The sequence below is a fragment of the Oryctolagus cuniculus genome, chromosome 17 (assembly GCF_964237555.1).
Source record: "Oryctolagus cuniculus chromosome 17, mOryCun1.1, whole genome shotgun sequence".
In the NCBI taxonomy this organism is placed as follows: domain Eukaryota; kingdom Metazoa; phylum Chordata; class Mammalia; order Lagomorpha; family Leporidae; genus Oryctolagus; species Oryctolagus cuniculus.
Window position 1 is genome coordinate 16113311 of NC_091448.1, and position 18156 is coordinate 16131466.

At 54.6% G+C, this 18156-nt stretch overlaps 1 protein-coding gene across 5 annotated transcripts in view; it reads right to left on the reverse strand.

Moving 5' to 3' along the window:
- Positions 1-955: 955 nt before the first annotated feature.
- METTL2A (methyltransferase 2A, tRNA N3-cytidine) overlaps positions 956-18156 on the reverse strand; it is a 34453-nt gene continuing 17252 nt past the window's right edge. The window contains exons 10-12 of one of the 5 annotated variants that reach the window (XR_007911353.2): positions 9120-9223; positions 8796-8927; positions 8299-8539 (exon numbers count right to left, since the gene is read on the reverse strand). Coding sequence is in view for 4 of the 5 variants with exons in the window: in XM_051825112.2 (XP_051681072.1) it covers positions 1030-1222; positions 9120-9223 (297 nt within the window). In the remaining variant the exon portion in view is untranslated. Of the gene's footprint in view, positions 1223-8298; positions 8928-9106; positions 9224-15126; positions 15251-18156 lie in introns of those variants that run through there. The other 4 variants (XM_051825112.2, XM_008271665.4, XM_008271667.4 and 1 more) reach the window with 4 other exon arrangements.

Sequence of the window (18156 nt, forward strand, 5' to 3'; positions counted from 1 at the left end):
GGGCAATTTGCCAAACTCTGCCGGATTTGCAGGCTTCAACTTGTATCAGAACCACCTGGAAGATTTGCAGGAAGGCTGGAGTGAGTTCATTTGATTTTTTTTTAAGATTTATTTATTTATATGAAAGGCAGAGTTAGAGAGAGAGAGAGAGAGAGAGAGAGAGAGAGATCCTTCATCTGCTGGTTCACTCCCCAAATGGCTGCAGTGGGCTGGAGCTGCACCAATCTGAAGCCAGGAGCCAGGAGCTTCTTCTGGGTCTCCCGCGCGGGTTTAGGGTCCCAAGGATTTGGGCCATCTTCTACTGCTTTCCCAGGCCATAGCAGAGAGCTGGATCAGAAGTGGAGCAGCCGGGTCTCGAACCAGCACCCATATGGGATGCCGGCACTGCAGGCGGCAGCCTCACCCGCTACGCCACAGCGCCAGCCCCGATTTGAATTTCTGACCACTTCCCAGGTGAGGCTCCTGCTGATGGTCTGGACACTACTTTGAGAGGCGCTGAAGCCTTTCTCTGTGCACCGAGACCACTCTGTCCTGTGACTGTGGCCTTTGTCAGGTTACATTCCCGCTGGTGGCTGGTGAATGGATCTCCAGGACCCTTTCTGTCTTTTCAAAGATTTGTTTATTTACTTACTTATTTGAAAGGAAGAGTAACAGAGAAGAAGACAGAGAGACCCCCACCTGCTGGTTCACTCCCCAAATGCCAGCAGCAGCCAGGACTGAGCCAGTTTTTGAAGCCAGCAGCCAGGAACTCCTTCTGGATCTCCTGTGGGGGGCGGGAACCAAACAGCTGGGCCACAATAATGCTGCCTCCCAGGTGCCTTAGCAGGCAGCTGGATTGGAAATGGAGTCCCGTGACTCCACCCTGGCGCTCAGACGTGGGATGCGCCAGGATGCGGGTGCCCCGAGCTGCAGCTTAACCTGCTGCACCACAATGCCTGCCCCGGGAGCCTTTCTCTTTTCTTTTTTTTAAAAGATTTATTTATTTGTTTGTTTGTTTTTAAGATTTATTTATTTATTCAAAAGTCAGGGTTACACAGAGAGAGGAAGGCAAAGAGAGAGAGAGAGGTCTTCCATCTGATGGTTCACTCCCCAGTTGGCTGGAGCTGCGTTGATCTGAAGCCAGGAGCCAGGAGCCAGGAGCTTCCTCTGGGTCTCCCTCATGGGTGCAGGGACCCAAGGACCTGGACCATCTTCTACTGCTTTCCCAGGCCACAGCAGAGAGCTGGATCGGAAGAGGAGCAGCCGAGACTAGATTGGTGCCCATATGGGATGCTGGTGCTTCAGGCCAGGGTGTTAACCCACTGTGCCACAGCGCCTGCCCTAGATTTATTTATTTATTTGAAGGTCAGAGTTACACACACACACACACACACACACACACACACGGTGAGAGGTCTTCCATCTGCTGGTTCACTTCCCAAGTGGCTGCAATGGCCAGGGCTGAGCCAGGCTGAAACCAAGAGCTTCATCCGGGTCTCCCATGTGGGCAGGGGCCCAAGGATTTGGGTCACCTTCTGCTGCTTTTCCCAGGCTGTTAGCAAAGCGCTGGATTGGAAGTGGAGCAGTAGGGACAGGAATCGGCGCCCATATGGGATGCTGATGTTGCGGGTAGTGGCTTTACTGCTATGCCACAATGCCGGCCCCTGGTTCCTTTGTTAATCACCTCCCAAAGCAAGGAGCCATAAAGTAGAAGTTTGCTTCTCCTTCACCTACTAATTTCAAACAGGAGGTCATGGCCATTGTCCCAGGGCCTGGAAGATGAAGTAACCATCCAAGTTCACGGAGCTCGTAAGGGTAGAGCGTGGCCTGGCTCCTGCCCTGCTCTCCGCCTGGAGCTCTGTGCAGCCTGGGCCCTGCCCTTCCACGGATCAGAGGACACGGACTTCGCCAATCGGCCTGTCCAGAAACACACCAGGGGAGGAGACATTCCATACTCACACTAGGCCTTGAACCTCAACTGGGCCCCAAGGAAACAAAATGAGGGTGAGTTGGGGGGTCTGAGTCAACTTGGATAGTCTGCTTCTAAACAGACTGTTATTTTGTGATATGTGAGTTCGAGGATTTAAATCCAGATAGATTGCTGTGGAAAACCAGGGTCTCGGAATCACTGGGACACACAGGAGTTTCAAATCACCTGCAGGGTGATGATGAGCTTGGCCCAGTGGTGAAGCCCGCATCTCCTATCACAGTGCCTGTGTCAGCTCTGTCCCTGACTCCAGCTTCCTGCAGTGCACCCTGGGAGGAGTGCGCGATGGCTCCTGCTGGGCTCCTGGATGGAGATGGGAGCTCCTGGCTTTAACCAGGCCCAGTCCCAGCCGTTTTGGGCATTTGAGGGAGTGAACCAGTGGATGGATCTCTCTCTCTCTGCCATCCAAGTGAAATGAAAACCAATAAATGGGCCAGCGCCGCGGCTCACTAGGCTAATCCTCTGCCTCGAGGCGCCGGCACACCAGGTTCTAGTCCCGGTCGGGGCGCCGGATTCTGTCCTGGTTGCCCCTCTTCCAGGCCAGCTCTCTGCTGTGGCCCGGGAAGGCAGTGGAGGATGGCCCAAGTGCTCAGGCCCTGCACCCCATGGGAGACCAGGAGAAGCACCTGGCTCCTGCCTTCGGATCAGCGCGGTGCGCCAGCTGCGGTGGCCATTGGAGGGTGAGCCAACGGCAAAGGAAGACCTTTCTCTCTCTCACTGTCTACTCTGCCTGTCAAAAACAAAACAAAAAAAAACCTAAACCAATAAATGAAAATCTCTGAGGGCCTGCAGTCAGGCGGGCTCCTCAGGTCAGAAGCCAGTTTGGCCCCGAGAAGCAGGACTTATGCTGGAGCCCCGAGCCGGAGCAGTTCCTGGGTCCCCTCCTCTCTTCCCCAGCTTGCAGCCCATCTCCCAGGACACTACAAGTACCGCGGGGGTGTGGCTCACACAGCCTGCCCACCTCTCCCTGTGGGCGGGGCGGGGGGGGGGAGGGCTCTGCAGGCACTCCCCAGGGCCAGGTGGTGCACCTGCAACGGACAGGTGGCACCTTGCTTCCTCTTCAGGGACCCCAGGAATCCCTGAATCTGTGAAGTTTCACAACCGTCCGTGCCTAGCCTTCCAAGCCTTCCTCTTCCCAGATTAGCAAACCCCCTCCCCTGTCTTCGTGGGCTCAGTGAGAGCTGCCAAAGGGCCTGGCGCATTGGCCGCTCCTGTGGGTTTTAGTGCCGAAAGGTGCAACCCGGAGCACGGGGTTAGCACGGTGGCTGAGCAGGCCCGAACCTTCCGTGGCTCTATACTTCCTGACGGCCCCTGTCCCCACCACCTCATTACTCCTGCCTGTCAATCAGGTTTGCATCAATAAACTTTATGTTCCACGCTTTGCCACATGAATGAGAGGACAGCCGCTAAAGACTGATCTTTGACCTTGGCACGTAAATAGCCTACAGATTGGACTTGACAGTGAATAAAAGGCCCAGCCATTCTCTGATGCCTTTTTGCCTTAATTAGATTGAGCATTCAAAGGCTATGGGGAAATCTTTCATTTGAGGAGAGAGACCCCACAAGAAAGGAAGTCACGTCTCCACTCTCACGCACTCAGACTGTCAGCCAGCCCTCAAACAAACAGTGGGCCGTGGCGGACAGCCTGCGGGTGCCCTGTTCCCAGTGCGCGGCGCTTCCCAGCAGGTACCGGCAAGAATGTCCACCCACTCAGAAGCCCGGCCGCAGCCGGGTGGCCAGGGCCCAGCGCGAATCCTGATTGTGCCCTAGGAACTCTGGCAGCTTATTCAACCTGTCTGCCCGCTGCCCGCAGTTTCCTCTCGGGGTTAATGACAGCAGCCTCCAGGGGCTGTCTGTTGTCAAGACTAAGTGAGATCATGCGCAGGGAGCTGGGGGCTGCGAAAGGGCCGACCTCGTGCCTCGCCTAGCGGGGCCCCATTCCCCTGGCTCTCTGCCGGTCACCGGTACCCCCCTGACTCACACACAGTCCCGGCCCGCCCTCTGTGACAATGCTTAGTGCCTTCAACTGTTAAGTGGGAGCCAGTGAGAGTCCCCGGGGCGGGGGTGGGGGGGTGGGGAAGCCGGAAGGAGGAGCAGCAGCAGAGAAGCGGGTGGGCGCACGGGCCGGGGAGAGGGCTGCAAAGCCCCTGGCTGGCCTGCAGACGCCGCTGCGGCCCGGGGCGGTCTTGAATAACTTAAGTTCCTGAACCCACTTCATGCTCCATTTGCTCAGACACAGAGGACGGTTCAGTGTTAATCACATTAACTGTGTTGTTTCATTTCACGCTGTGCTACGTGAGCGTCGGCTCGGCCAGGACAGGGCAGAACTGACTCTCCAAGGGACCCGCGCTGTGCTCACCCACACAGCGGCATCGCCTGGGCCCTGGCGGCCAGCCCCGCCCTGCCGCCCCCCTGCCGTGCTAGTGGGGGGCTTTCAGTCCTCTCTGCCTCCTTCCGTGGGAACCCTCATCAGAAACCTTTCCAGGAGGAACTGGGTCCCAAGTGTTCGCCAGGGGGTGCTCCCCACGCAGCAGGGGGAGATCCCGAGGGCATCTCCCATGCCAACCTCCCCGTGCCGCAGCTGGGGAACCCGAGTGAGTCCCACAGGCCGCCGGATTCCTGCAGCTTCACCTCTCTTGGCGACTTGGAAGCCAATGACCGGTCTTTGTTTAGATCTTATACACAAACAACGAACTCCAGTTCTGAAGCCCTGTGCTCAGGTGACCCTGTCTCAGCCTGAACCCCCCATTGCCCTCCTGGCTCCTGCCCTGTGCATCATCAGACGGACGGCCCAGGTCCTGCGCAGCACCTGCCTCATCCAGGCCCAGCGCTCGCTCCCGTGCTGGCCGCCGCCCTCCCATCCCCCACAGTGTGGGGAGCAACTGGGACTACACTGTTACTCGAATTAAGACTTATTCTATGCATCTGCTCTCCCACAATATGGCGCTGGGAGAGGAGGAAACAGCTTCTACACAGCTGCCTCCAGTTCAACCAATAAACAGCAGGACCTGCTCCCGATTGGAGGAGAGCAGCGTACTCGGCGTGTGGGTAGCAGAGTTGGGATTGGTGGAAGAGGACTATAAAGGAGGAGAGAGACAACATGCACCAGGAACATCTAAGGGGAACATCTATCTGAAGGAACACCTGTGCAGCCCCCGAGAGAGCCGGCCGGCGGTGTGCCGCTCCCCCGCGGAAGTGGGGAAAGTGGCCAGGGGGAACCGCCCTTCCACGGAGGTGGAAGGGTCGGTAGCCAACCCGGGAAGAACCAGCAGCAAACCCGGGGAGGGCCGAGCAGACGAAAGAACAGCGCAGGGTCCTGTGTCGTTCCTCCACGAAGACGGGGAGCGACATAATGGTGCCGTGACTCGGATAGGAAGCCTAGGCAGGGTCCTGTGTCGTTCCTTCATGAAGAGGGGGAGCGACACCACAGGAATGTTTCAAAACACAAACTGTATAAAACTCCCCCTTGAAGCTGCTATCCACTCTCCCTTTTTCTAATTTTTTCCCCAATATCTTTGAAAGAAAAATAATGAGGGTGCTGGCACTGTGGCTGCCAGGTTAAGCTGCTGTCTGCAGTGTGAGCATCCCATATAGGAGTGGGTTCAAGTCCCAGCTGCTCCGCTTCTGATTCACAGAGAGAGAGGTCTTCCATCTGCTGGTTCTCTCCCCAAACAGCTGCAAAGGCCAGAGCTGGGCTGATCCGATGCCAGGAGCCAGGAGCCAGGAACCAGAAGCTTCTTCCAGTCTCCCACATGGGTGCAGGGGCCTGTTTGAGTCCCGGCTGCTCTACTTCTGATCCAGCTCCCTGCTAATGCACCTGGGAAAGGTGGCACTTCGGCCATCTTCTGCTGCTTTCCCAGGTGCATTAGCAGGGAGCTGGATCAGAAGTAGAGCAGCCGGGACTCAAACAGGCGCCATATGGGATGCTGGCACCGCAGGTGGCTGCTTCATGCCGGGCCCAACATCCTTGCTGTTTCACTCTTAGGGCTGTACAGTCAGCACCGCAGCAGGCGTGTGTCCTCCGAAGACCAGGAATCCCTCTTGCCACAGGCCATCATCGCACACAAGCGACTGAGCACTGAACACAACGGTATCTAATATAAAGTCCACGCTCAAATTTCCCCTTTCGTCCCTCTAAGGTCCTTCATGACTATTTTGTTGTTGCTGTTGAGTGGCAAAGAGATAGACAGAGACAGAGAGATCCCTCATCCACCGGTTCAGTCCCCAAATGCCCACAACAGCTGCACCTTGTACAGGCTGACGTGGGGAGCCAGGAACTCAACCAGTGTCTCCATGTTGGTGGCAGGGACCCAGGCACTTCAGCCATCACCGGCTGCCTCCAGGGTGCTCGATAATGGGAAGTGGAGCTGGGAGTCACGAGTCACACCATAAAGAAAAAAAAAAAAAAGACCCAGGGGGTCTTTTAATGCTGGGCCAAACACCTGCTGCCATACCTATTTTTTAATGCTGACCCCTGCCAAGGCTGAGACCAGGCACTGGAGACTTCACTGTTTACTCTTCTACCCATCCCAATTTAACTTCCAGATCCCTCCCTCCACCCAGAGAACTCTTGTCAAGGTCAGGAGTGATGCCCCTTACAGATCTACAGGATCCTTCTCTGTGCTCAGCCAGGGGTGGGGCTTCACATGCGCAGTGTCCTCTGGGCATCTGCTCACAAACCCATACCTGCTCGGAATTCCTTCCTCACGTGGCCTCGGGTGCACCCACGCTGGCCTGTGGCTTTCAGCCCCAGCTGTATGCGGATGCCACCCTCAGGTGCAGGATCCAGGGATGTCCATCTCTGACCTGTCTCCCTGAGGCCAGACTGATGTGGTCCACTGCCTTCTGGGCATTTCCACTTGGATGTGCCATCAGCACCCCTATGCATCTAAACAGAACCATGCATCTAAACAGAACTTTTATTTGAAAGGCAGAGAGAGGGAGAGAGATCTTGCGTCTGCTGGTTCATTCCCCAAACCCCAGCAACAGCCAGGATCCAGGAATTCAATCCAGATCCCCCACACAAATGGCAGAGACCCAAGTACTTGAGCCATCACCTGCTGCTCCTCAAGGCACACAGCAGGGAGCTGGAATCAGCAGTGGAGCTAGGATTTGAACCAGGCACTCTGATCACTCACTGTGGGCATCCCAAGAGCTGTCTGTTTTTTTTTTGTTGTTGTTGTTTTTTGACAGGCAGAGTGGACAGTGAGAGAGAGAGAGACAGAGAGAAAGGTCTTCCTTTGCCGTTGGTTCACCCTCCAATGGCCGCCGCGGCCAGCGCGCTGTGGCCGGTGCACCGCACTGATCCAAAGGCAGGAGCCAGGTACTTCTCCTGGTCTCCCATGGGGTGCAGGGCCCAAGCACTTGGGCCATCCTCCACTGCACTTCCTGGCCACAGCAGAGAGCTGGCCTAGAAGAGGGGCAACCGGGACAGAATCCGGCGCCCCGACTGGGACTAGAACCCAGTGTGCCGGCGCCGCAAGGCGGAGGATTAGCCTAGTGAGCCACGGTGCCAGCCCCAAGAGCTGTCTTAACACTGAGCTGAACACCCAGCCCTGCACAGAAGTCTTGATGTCTACCCTGCTCCTCCAGCGCGGGTGCGGTGCCACCAGCTCCCTGTCCAGGTCCTCCTGGGAGCCCTGTCTGGACTCACCTCTCTTGCTGTCTTCATTGCCACCGCTGAAGCCAGGTGCGGATTCAGCAAGGACTTCCAAGCTGCTCTTGCTCTAGCCCCACCCTCACAGTAAGTTTTCCTCAGGGCAAACCTTCTAAAAATGTAAATCAGACCAGGCCACTCCCTCCTTAAAACCCTCCAATGGCCTCCAGGCCTGTTCTGCCCCTCTCTGTTGACCTTGGCCTAGCCTGCCTTTAGCACCTTCAATGCCAAGATGTCCCCACCTTGGGGCTTTTATTTGCACTTGCTCTCTCCTCCACCCTACGGCTTTCTCATCCCATTTCAACCGCCCCTAAGCCCACTGTGTGGGTGGGGGAAGGGACTGTGGTTGGCTTCCCTCATGTCCTATGAACACCGTGTCTCATCTGCGGCCGGGGGACCAGTGACAGGCAGAAACAAGGCCACCAGGAGCCACCCTGTTCCCTTCAGGAACAAGGAGCAAGTCTTAGAGAAAGGGGGCTGGCTGTGAACCCGCCAGCAGCTCTGCATCGCTGTCTTCCGTGTGCTTGGCCGAGCGCTGTCTGGCTCCCGTCCATCTGGAAAAACGCCACCCTGCGGGGCTCCGCCCAGGCCACCTTTCTGTGATGCCTTCCCCAGAAGCCCTCTCTTCCAGGCTCTGAAAAAGTGCAGTTCATACCAAGAAATCTAGAAACAGAAATTCCTTTTTAAAAAAATGATTTATTTGTTTGAAAGGCAGAGTGGCAGACAGAGAGACCTTCCATCTGTTGGTTCACTCCCCAAAGACTGCGATGGCTGGGGCGAGGCCAGGCTGAAGCCAAGAGCCTGGAGCTCCACAGGGGTCTCCCCCATGGTGGCGGGGTCCCAAGCACTGGGGCCATCACGTGCGGCCTTTCCCGTAATGCCTGGAGGAGGCTGGGTCAGAAGCGAGGAGGCTGCAACTAGAACCAGCGTTCCAATATGGGATGCGGGCCACAGGCAGTGGCTAAACCTGCTGCACCACCATGTGGGCCTCTAAACAGAAGTTCTTCTGAGAATAAAGGTAGGGTGGGTGTTCTGATGCAACAGGTTAGGCCATTGCGTGTAATACCCCCTTCCCACATCAGGGTGCCTGCTGGAGTCCCAGCCACTCCTGTTCCAATCCAGCTTCCTGCTAATGCTCCTGCGAAGCAGCAGATGATGGCCCCTTCCACCCACCTGGGGAACCCAGATGGCGCTCCTGGCTCCTGGCTTCAGCCTGGCCCAGATCCAGCTGCTGTAGGCATTTGGAGAGTGAAGCAGTGGAAGGAAGATTCTCTCTCTGTTGCTCTTTCAAATAATTAAATAAAACTTAAAAAATAAAAACAAAGAAAGGAGTGTTTTACACCTTACTGTCCTGGGCACCACCATTCAAATCTCCCCAGGCTCTGATGCCTCTCCCAGGAAGTCGGGAGGCCCTGTGCACACAGCCATGACGAGAACTTCCCACAATCCCTCCCCCGCGCTGGGCTTCCCCGAGCCAGCGAGGGCTGAGGGGCTCACCTGCCTCTGTCTCCACTGACGCTGCCCTCTGCCTGGGCGGCAGGCGATGCTGACCGGGAACAGGACACAGGTGACCCTGGGCACTTTGTTTTCATGGCCCCTCCCTACATTAGCAAAAAACAAAACAAAACAAAACAAAACACTATGTTGTAACTGTGTTGGTAGGAAACCAAATTTGTAATCTAGCTTGGGTTCATTATCATAATATCCATAACTATTTATTTTTCTAATTTTTAAAAAATATTTATTTGAAAGGCAGTTAGAGAGGAGAGACACAGAGAGGGATCTTCCATCCACTGGGTTGCTCCCCAAATGGCCACAATGGCTAGAGCTGGGCCAGGCCAAAGCCAGGAGTTTCTTTCGGGCCTCTCACATGGGTGCAGCGGCTCAAGCACTTGGGCCATCTTCCGCTGCTCTCCCAGGTGCATTCGTAGGGAGCTGGGTCAGAAGTGGAGCAGCTGGGACTTGAACGGGCACCCACACGGGATGCAGGACTCACAGGTGGCAGCTTTACCCACTAAGCCACAGTATAGGCTCCTCTAATTTTAAATCAAATAAAAACAACTCCCTACAAGAATCACCCTGCCTGGGGGCAAAACTGACATTTCCTCCTCCTCCTCAGGGCCGGTGCTTGGGGGGGGGGGTGGCAGAGAGGCAGAGCAGGGCTTTCTGCAGCACATCCAGGCTCACTCTCACCTTCATCCCCTCCAGACGGAAGTTGCCAAGGGACGTGCGTCAGTGTATGCGTGACTGCTAAGCCCACAACACACAATGCAGCACGTCTCCCATGCACCAGTCTACGAATGTGCAGGGCCCCAAGGTCAGCGTTCAGTGGTTTTCTGCAAGGAGTTGGGCATGTGCTGCGGGCCCGTAGGGCTTCCGCATGAGGGCATTGACTGAGGCCTTCCAGGGGAGAGAAATGTCTGGGAGGTGTTTGGATAAACTAGTTGAAGGCTCAAGAGAGAGCTTTAGCTCGTGACGGAGATTTGGGAATTATCCATGTATTGGTGGCATTCAGACTCAAAGTGGATCAGCTCGCTCACTCTCTGCCAGTCTCGTGGGGTCCACACCTTTAAACCATTCTGACCCTAGCTGCTCCCTCTGTGGGGCTGCTCCCCGGCTGCTCTCCGCAGGTGTGTCCCGGGTTCTGGCTTCTGTCCCCAGCCGCACCGTCTTTCAGCGGGGGCAGGCTTGACTTTCTTCACCTTGGGGCCTGCGGCTCTCTCAGACCCAGTTCCTAGGTGACTGAGCAGTCACCCGTGCCCTAGCTATTTGTTGAACATCTGTGTGTCTGGCGCTGTACGAAGTCCCGAGCAAAGTAGGCACGGTCCTTGGTCCCAAGGGGAAGGCATGAGGCAGGCACGAGACGGCACACTGGTGCCAAGGGAGTGATAAGGTCCATGGCACGGATGGGCTGAGGACTCGCAGAGGACCGTGTCTTGAGAGGCCCAGGCTGGATGTGTCTGGAAGATGTGCCTGACCTATCCTCGGAGCAGGGAGCAGACAGCAGAGAGAGCCTGGGAAAGGCAGGAAGAGCTGGAAGCAGCCCTGGGTCCTGGGGTTGGGTATAACAAGGCCCACCCTAGATGGTCTCACTTGGGGCAGCCATGCGTCAGCAGCAGACATGGTGGGGAGAAGAAATACAAGTGAAAAAGTCAAGAACAACAGGGGCCGTCTAAGAAAGGAGAAGGAGAGAAGGGGGTTCAAGAAACAGGCGGCAGCAGCCTGTGCAATCTGTGGGGCCCCTCGTTAAAAACAAAACTATCAAGAGGTGGGTACTGTGACAAAGTGGATCAACCTGCTGCGCGGAACGTGCGGGAGAGCTGGGAGCGAGGCCTGCCTCGGCTCCTGCTCCAGCTTCCTGCTCGTGTGCACCCTGGGAGGCAGCAGGCGATGACTCGGGCACTTGGGTCCCTTCCACCCATGTGGCAGACCAGAATGAAGCTCCTGGCCCAGTCCCAGCAGGTGCAGCCGTTTGGACAGTGAATCAGCAGATGGCAGCTCTCTCTCTCTATTGCTTTGAATTTCAAAGAAATAAAAATAAAAATTTTAAAAATCTACCAAGGCAGTGACAGCAGAACACGGAGTCCATAGTGGGCCCTCTGCCACTGCATGGACCACAGCCTACGATGTCAGTCCCAAGCCAAGGCGGGCCCCTGGGGAAGATGAGGTGTCCCAATCCTGGTCCCCCTTCGGTTCAGGCTGAGCTGAGTCTCACAGGCAGGGCCCCCACTTCAGGGTAAATGTGGGAGACTTCCATTTTCTATTTTGAGGAAAATGTTGTAATCTGGACAATGTTGCAAAACATTTATGAAGACAATTCCATGTACTTTAAAAAACTACCTATTTGAGAAGCAGGGATATACCGTCTCCCATCTGATGGTTCACTCCCCAAATGCCTGCAGTGGTCAGGCTAAGGTCAGGAGCCGGGAACTGAATCCAGGTCTCGCAGGTGGCCGGCAGAGTCCCAATCACTGGGGCTGTCACTGCTGCTTCCCTGGGTCCGCAGTGCAGGAAGCTGGATGGGACGAAGAGGCGAGACCTGACCCCAGGCACTCTGGGAGGGGTGCAGGCATCCTGAGCAGTGGCTTGACGTGCGCCATCAAATGCCCCCCTCGACTTCATCTTTTTCAAATTATGATTTAAATTCATTTTATGTTTTTTAAATATTATTTATTTAAAAGACAGAGTTCTAGGCAGAGAGGTCTTTATCTGCTGGTTCATTCCCCAAATGGCCACAATGGCTGGAGCTGGGCCAATTCAGAGCCAGGAGCCAGGAGCTTCTTCCAGGTCTCCCGCATAGGTGCAGGGCCCAAGTACTTGGGCCATCCTCTACTGCTTTCCCAGGCCACAGCAGAGAGCTGGATTGGAAGTGGAGCAACTGTTACTCTGGCGCCCATATGGGATGCCAGTGCTGCAGGCAGAGGCTTAAGCTACTACACCATAGCGCTACCCCCTAGATTCATTCTAAAGGAAATTTTAAATTGCTACAACATATCACTTGTCACGAATAGAAGTCATTTTTAAAAAAGACACAATGAAAACAAGATAGTATCTGAGTTCTAGCTGGACACCTTTGCCAGCCAAAGACTGAGCACTAGGGCTGACAACACTGTTGAACGAAGCAAAGGCACAGCTTCCTTGGGGCTAAGGTCTGGGTGGGGAGATTCCAACAGTAAACCCGCAAATCGTGCCAGGTGGGTAGGTGCCAGGAATTCCATGTGTTGTACACTTAATACCCAAGGTCCTTTGTCACTGGCATTTGAGAGGTGGGGCCTTTGGGAGGTGACTGGATTGTAAGAACTCTGCTCTCATGCCTGGGCTCTTGCGTTAATAGATTAGTGGATTCATGGGTTACTGCAGGAGGGGCTTTGTGATGAGAGCTGCTCCCTTGGCCTGCTGGCTGCCTCGCCATGTGATGGCCTCTGCTCTGTCACCACCCAGGACGAAGTCTCTCAAATGCCAACCAGATGTCTGTGCCATGCTCTTGGGCTTGCCGGCCTCCAGAACCTTGGGCTAAACAGACCTCTCTACTCTTGATAAACTACCAAGCCTGCGATGTCCCACTGTGGCAAGAGAGAACAGACCGGGGCCCTCTGAGATAGGGGTAGGGATAGGGAAGGCCTCCGGAGAAGGTCGTGTCCCTCCTGCGACAGCTTTCGGGCGGAAGGTACAGCAAATGCCAAGGCCTGAGGGCCAGCATGGCCTCCTCCACCCCCAGCATGCATGTCAACTAATGACCTGTGCCGTTGGCCCTCCTGTCCGGGGCCTGGTTCACAGGGGCTGACGCTGAAGCCAGCCCAACCCACACCATCAGGTTGATAAGGCAGGGCTACTGATCTCCGATCTGAAATCTAATTGCCAAAGGCAAGGGGAACTCCCCAGGAAGGAAAGCTGAAGTTTGTCGTTAAGACTGCAGCAGAGTGGCCATTGGAGGGTGAACCAACGGCAAAGGAAGACCTTTCTCTGTCTCTCTCACTGTCCTCTCTGCCTGTTAAAAAAAAAAAAAAAAAAAAAAAAGACCGCAGCAGAGGCCGGCGCCGCAGCTCACTAGGCTAATCCTCCGCCTTGCGGCGCTGGCACCACAGGTTCTAGTCCCGGTTGCCCCTCTTCCAGTCCAGCTCTCTGCTGTGGCCTGGGAAGGCAGTGGAGGATGGCCCAAGTGCTTGGGCCCTGCACCCGCATGGGAGACCAGGAGAAAGCACCTGGCTCCTGGCCTCAGATCAGTGCAGCGCGCCGGCCTTAGCAGCCATCTGGAGGGTGAACCAACGGAAGGAAGACCTTTCTCTCTGTCTCTCTCTGTCTCTCTCTCTCACTGTCTAACTCTGCCTGTCAAAAAAAAAAAAAAAAAAAAAAAAAGGCCGCAGCAGAGCCGAGGGGGTCTGATGGTGCCAGGAGAGGTTCCATCAGGGTGCAGCTGTCCCGGATGCCCCCTCCGCAGAGTAAACGGGGCACACCTGCGCCCAGCTGGCCTTTGATCCTCACAGCGCCCCTGTGGAATGCAAACATAATCATCTCCATTTAGTTGATGGGAAAACCTGAAGTTCTGGGAGGGTAAGTAGTTCGCCAAGGTCAGACAACTAGAGTTCACCTGAAAGTCGTCAGCCTCAGGTTAAGGTGGGATAGCAGATGAAGGCTCAGGTGCTTGGTTCCTGCTACCCACCCAGGAGACCTGATGGAGTTCCTGCCTCCAGCCTGGCCCCTCCCCGCTGCTGTGGCATTTTGGGAGTGAACCAGCAAGTTTTCTTTCTCTCTCCCTCTCTCTGCCTTTCAAAACATAAACAAATGAAACAAAATAAAACGATGAAGTGATAATGGTTGTACACTTAGATGTCAGTGTTTGGGAAAATGAAACAAAGGCAGCGGAACTCTGGGAAACGTGTTCTGTGGATGCCTTCTGGGGACTCTGCCTGGCCTGTAAGTCCTTCCAGGAAACACCCACACCCACTGGCAGACACACTGTGCCCCCATTTCACAGGGAACTCAAACCTCAGCAGCCAGGTGATGGCTGCCTCCTGCAAGGGGACCGAAGGGAAAAACAGCCAGCCCTCAGCTGTGGGGGCACGAGGGCAACCAGGCACCCAGGCCTCCTCTGGGGCCCCTCTACCTTTCTGCCCCAGGGCCCAGGGGTCACCTGCGCCCCTCTCTGGTTTTTCAGTGTGCACCAGAGCTGTCAATAATTTTGCAACCAGAGTCCAGTACAACATACACTTTCAAAGGGAAGTCCTGACTGTCCATGGCAGGAGCGGGAAGGGCAGGACAACACTCAGTCCTCAGCTACTGGCACTAACAGGGGCCCAGATGCTCTGCTAAGTGTTCAGGACACAAAGTCGGGTCCAGTGTTGTGGCATAGCTGCTGCCTGTGATGCTGGCATCCTGTATGGGCTCGTTTGAGACCCGGCTGCTCCACTTCCAATCCAGCTCCTTGCTAATGCGCCTGGAAAAGCAGTGGAAAATGGCCCAAGTACTTTGGCATGGGAGGCCTGGAAGAAGCTCCTGATCCTGGCTTCAGCCTGGCCCAGCCCTAGCCATTTTGACTATTTGGGGAGTGATCAGCAGGTGGAAGATCTCTGTCTCTTCCTCTAATGCTGACTTTAAAATAAATAAATCTTAAAAAAAATACAAAGTCCCCAAAGAAACTCATACCCCACAGCTGGTGCTGTGGGGTAGCAGGTAAAGCTGCCACCTGCAGTGCCGGCATCCCATATGGGCCTGGTTTGAGACTGGCTGCTCTACTTCTGACCCAGCTCTCTGCTGTGGCCTGGGAAAGCAGTAGAAGGGACCTTGGGCCCCTGCACCCACGTGGGAGACCCAGAAGAAGCTTCTGGCTCCTGGCTCAGATTGGTGCAGCTCTGGCCATTGCAGCCAGTTAGGGAGTAAACCAGTGGATGGAAGCTCTCTCTCTCTCTCTCTCTCTCTCTCTTTCTGTGTGTAACTCTTTCAAATACATAAATCTTTTTTTAAAAAAAGAAACTCATAATTTGGTGAGCTGAGGCAACATACTCACCTAATAAATCTTGGGGGGATGGGCAGTGCATGCAAGGGGCTCACAGAGTGGGTACTGCAGGCTTTCTCCGTCCCGTCACTGCCTGCAGGTGTCTCTCCAACATGCTGCTACCGCCTGCTTCCTTCTAAGGACAATTAACATTTTTAAAAAAGAATTATCTTATTTAATTGAAAGACAGAGTTACAGAGAGGTAGAACCAGAGAGAGAGGTCTTCCATTCCGCTGGTTCATTCCCCAAATGACCACAAAGGCCAGAGCTGAGCTGAGCTGAAGCCAGGAGCCAGGAGCTTCTTCTAGGTCTCCCATGTGGGAGCAGGGGCCCAAGGACTTGGGTCATCTTGTACTGTTTTCCCAGGCCACAGCAGAGAGCTGGATTGGAAGAGGAGCAACTGGGACTCAAACCGGCGCCCATATGGGGTGCCAGGGCTGCGCGGGGGGGGGGGGGGGGGGGGGCTTTAACCTGCTGTGCTACAGCACAGGCCCCGCAATTAACATTCTTAGGGAGAAATGCAAACTCAGAGAAAGGAAAGTGGGGAATGAATAAACGAATGAATGCAATACAGCACTCACATCTGAGGGAGAGGCCCCGCTCGAGTCTCTGTGCCAGGCTACTGGCTCCTGTGTCCCAGGACTGAGGGGGGCACGGCCTCAGATGGTGGCTACTTGTCCTGATAGGAGGTCAGGCTGCATGTGTGCCTGAAGGAAATTCACGGAGCAAGCCTGAGTGCGAGGCCAGCGGCTAACTGGGAAACCCATCATCAGCATTTCTTCCACCTCCTGACCAAGATCCAGAAACAGGACGTGCGGACCTGCTGCAGAAGCAAACACAAATCTGTGATGCATCGACGCCGCCAGGCCCTGGGAATCGCAGCTGCAGCCAGAGCAGAGAACAGGCCTTTGTGAACAGAGTGAAAGACACTGTTTGTCCTGAGCTCATCCTTTAAGCCACAGACAGGACTCCCCACTCTTCTCGAGAGAGGCCTTGAAGTAAAGATAGGAATGGATTGTGTGACAGCAGGATGCCTTCGTACAGCTGACTGTGCTTTGCCAAGGGCCCAGTTTCCCAACCTGAGCCCGAGAAAGCATGAGATCACACACCAGCAGGCGGCAGGCCCGTGGCAAAGCCTGGGTCTGACAGTGTTCGTGGAGGCCACGCTGCGGGGGAAGCACACAGGCAGGGGAACGACTTTGCCAGCATGGCTACACTGGCTGCAGGGTCACGGTTTTATTCTGAAAGCTTCACTGGGGGCCGGCGCTGTGGCTCACTTGGTTAATCCTCCGCCTGCGGCGCTGGCATCCCATATGGGCGCCAGGTTCTAGTCCCGGTTGCTCCTCTTCCAGTCCAGCTCTCTGCTATGGCCCGGGAGGGCAGTGGAGGATGGCCCAGGTGCTTGGGCCCCTGCACCCGCAAGGGAGACCAGGAAGAGGCACCTGGCTCCTGGCTTAGGATCGGCGCAGCACTGGCTGTAGCGGCCATTTGGGGAGTGAACCAATGGAAGGAAGACCTTTCTCTCTCTCTCTATAACTCTGTCAAAAAAAAAAAAAAAAAAAAAAAAAAGAAAGAAAGAAAAGAAAAGCTCCACTGTACCTGTCTCAAATTGAATCATCACTTTTCAAGAAACATTGATTTATCTCCTTAAACTGCCCGCACTTGGGAAGATGTCAGTTTCCAATACACTTCTCTTCCAGGGCCGCCGCTAAGCCATACAACCTCCTGAGCAGCTTCGCACCTGCAGCCGCCTCCCAAGCCCATCACCTTGTTGGCTTTAAGAACACCAGACAGCCTTGAGTCAGACTGACGGTCCAGGCAGCCCGTGTTTTCTGGAGAGGCACTGACTCCACACGTTCATCCACTCCGGCCATGTGTCATGTCCTCTGCCTGCCATCAGCCACTGGGAGGCTGCAACATTATGCAAAGGCCCTTACAGGGCTCAACTCTGCCTGGCAGATAAAATGTCAGAGAGCTTAGCAGATGGCAGGGAATGAAATGGAGCAGAGGCAGGAAAAGGCTCATCTTTCCTAAGCCCAAAGCCCAAGCCAGGTGCCAGGAGGATGGAATACAAACTATTCCTGTTGCTTTGGAATGCTTGCAAGATGCCAAAGGATGGTCTCTAGTGGATCACTGAACTGAATACAACCATTCTTCCTTTCAGAAGGCAAAGGTGACGTCACCCCCTGATCACTTTCCGGCTTTAAGTAAACTTGATTAAGGAAAGGTGTGAGCTTCCTTCTTGCCAGCCTCCTTCGGAAGCCCCTCAGGGGGAGGAAAGCAAAGGAGAGGACAACCCGGGGCAGAGGGCTGGCAGCTCCCGGGCCTGGGGGACCCAGTGCAGGGTGAGGAAGGTGTGGAGGGAGCGATGGGAACAGTGGCTGGGTATGGGCATCAGTGCCCAAGAGAGGTGAGGAGGGTAGTGGTGGCGACCAGACTGGTAATGCAAAGGACTGACCCAGCGACTGACTGCATTCAAGGTCATGGGAGCCTGACTATTTACTGATTGAAGGTTTTCTCTCTTTCAAACAAGTAAATAAATGAATAAATAAACAAACCTTACACCCTCTCAATTAAGTGACGTCACCATTAATGGAAAAATTCAGTCACCTATCTCCTAACGCTCTGATATTCCTGTTAAAAATCCATAATCTGAGGCAAATCAGCAAACTCTGCTTGATAGTTTACAAAATAGCCTGTAATCTTAAAATGTCAAGGTTACAAAACAAGCCAGACTGTTCCAAACTGCAGTCTGAGACGTAACCATTAAATGCACTGCGTCATGTGCATGTGACAAGGACATCATTGAGGCCACTGGGCAAACCTGAACAGTGCTAATGTTCTCATGAATTCCTGCTTGTGAGGGACACCCTCATATATGATAATGCAGGAGGTCTGCAGTCACAGAAATCACCTATCAAAATACACAGGGGTATTCCGACATCCCCTTGCAGCTTAAATGGTTCACCAAAAAAAAATTCGACTGTTCCTGCAAGGTTCCCGCAGGTTTTCTGCAAGTCTGAATTATTGAAAAATAAAACA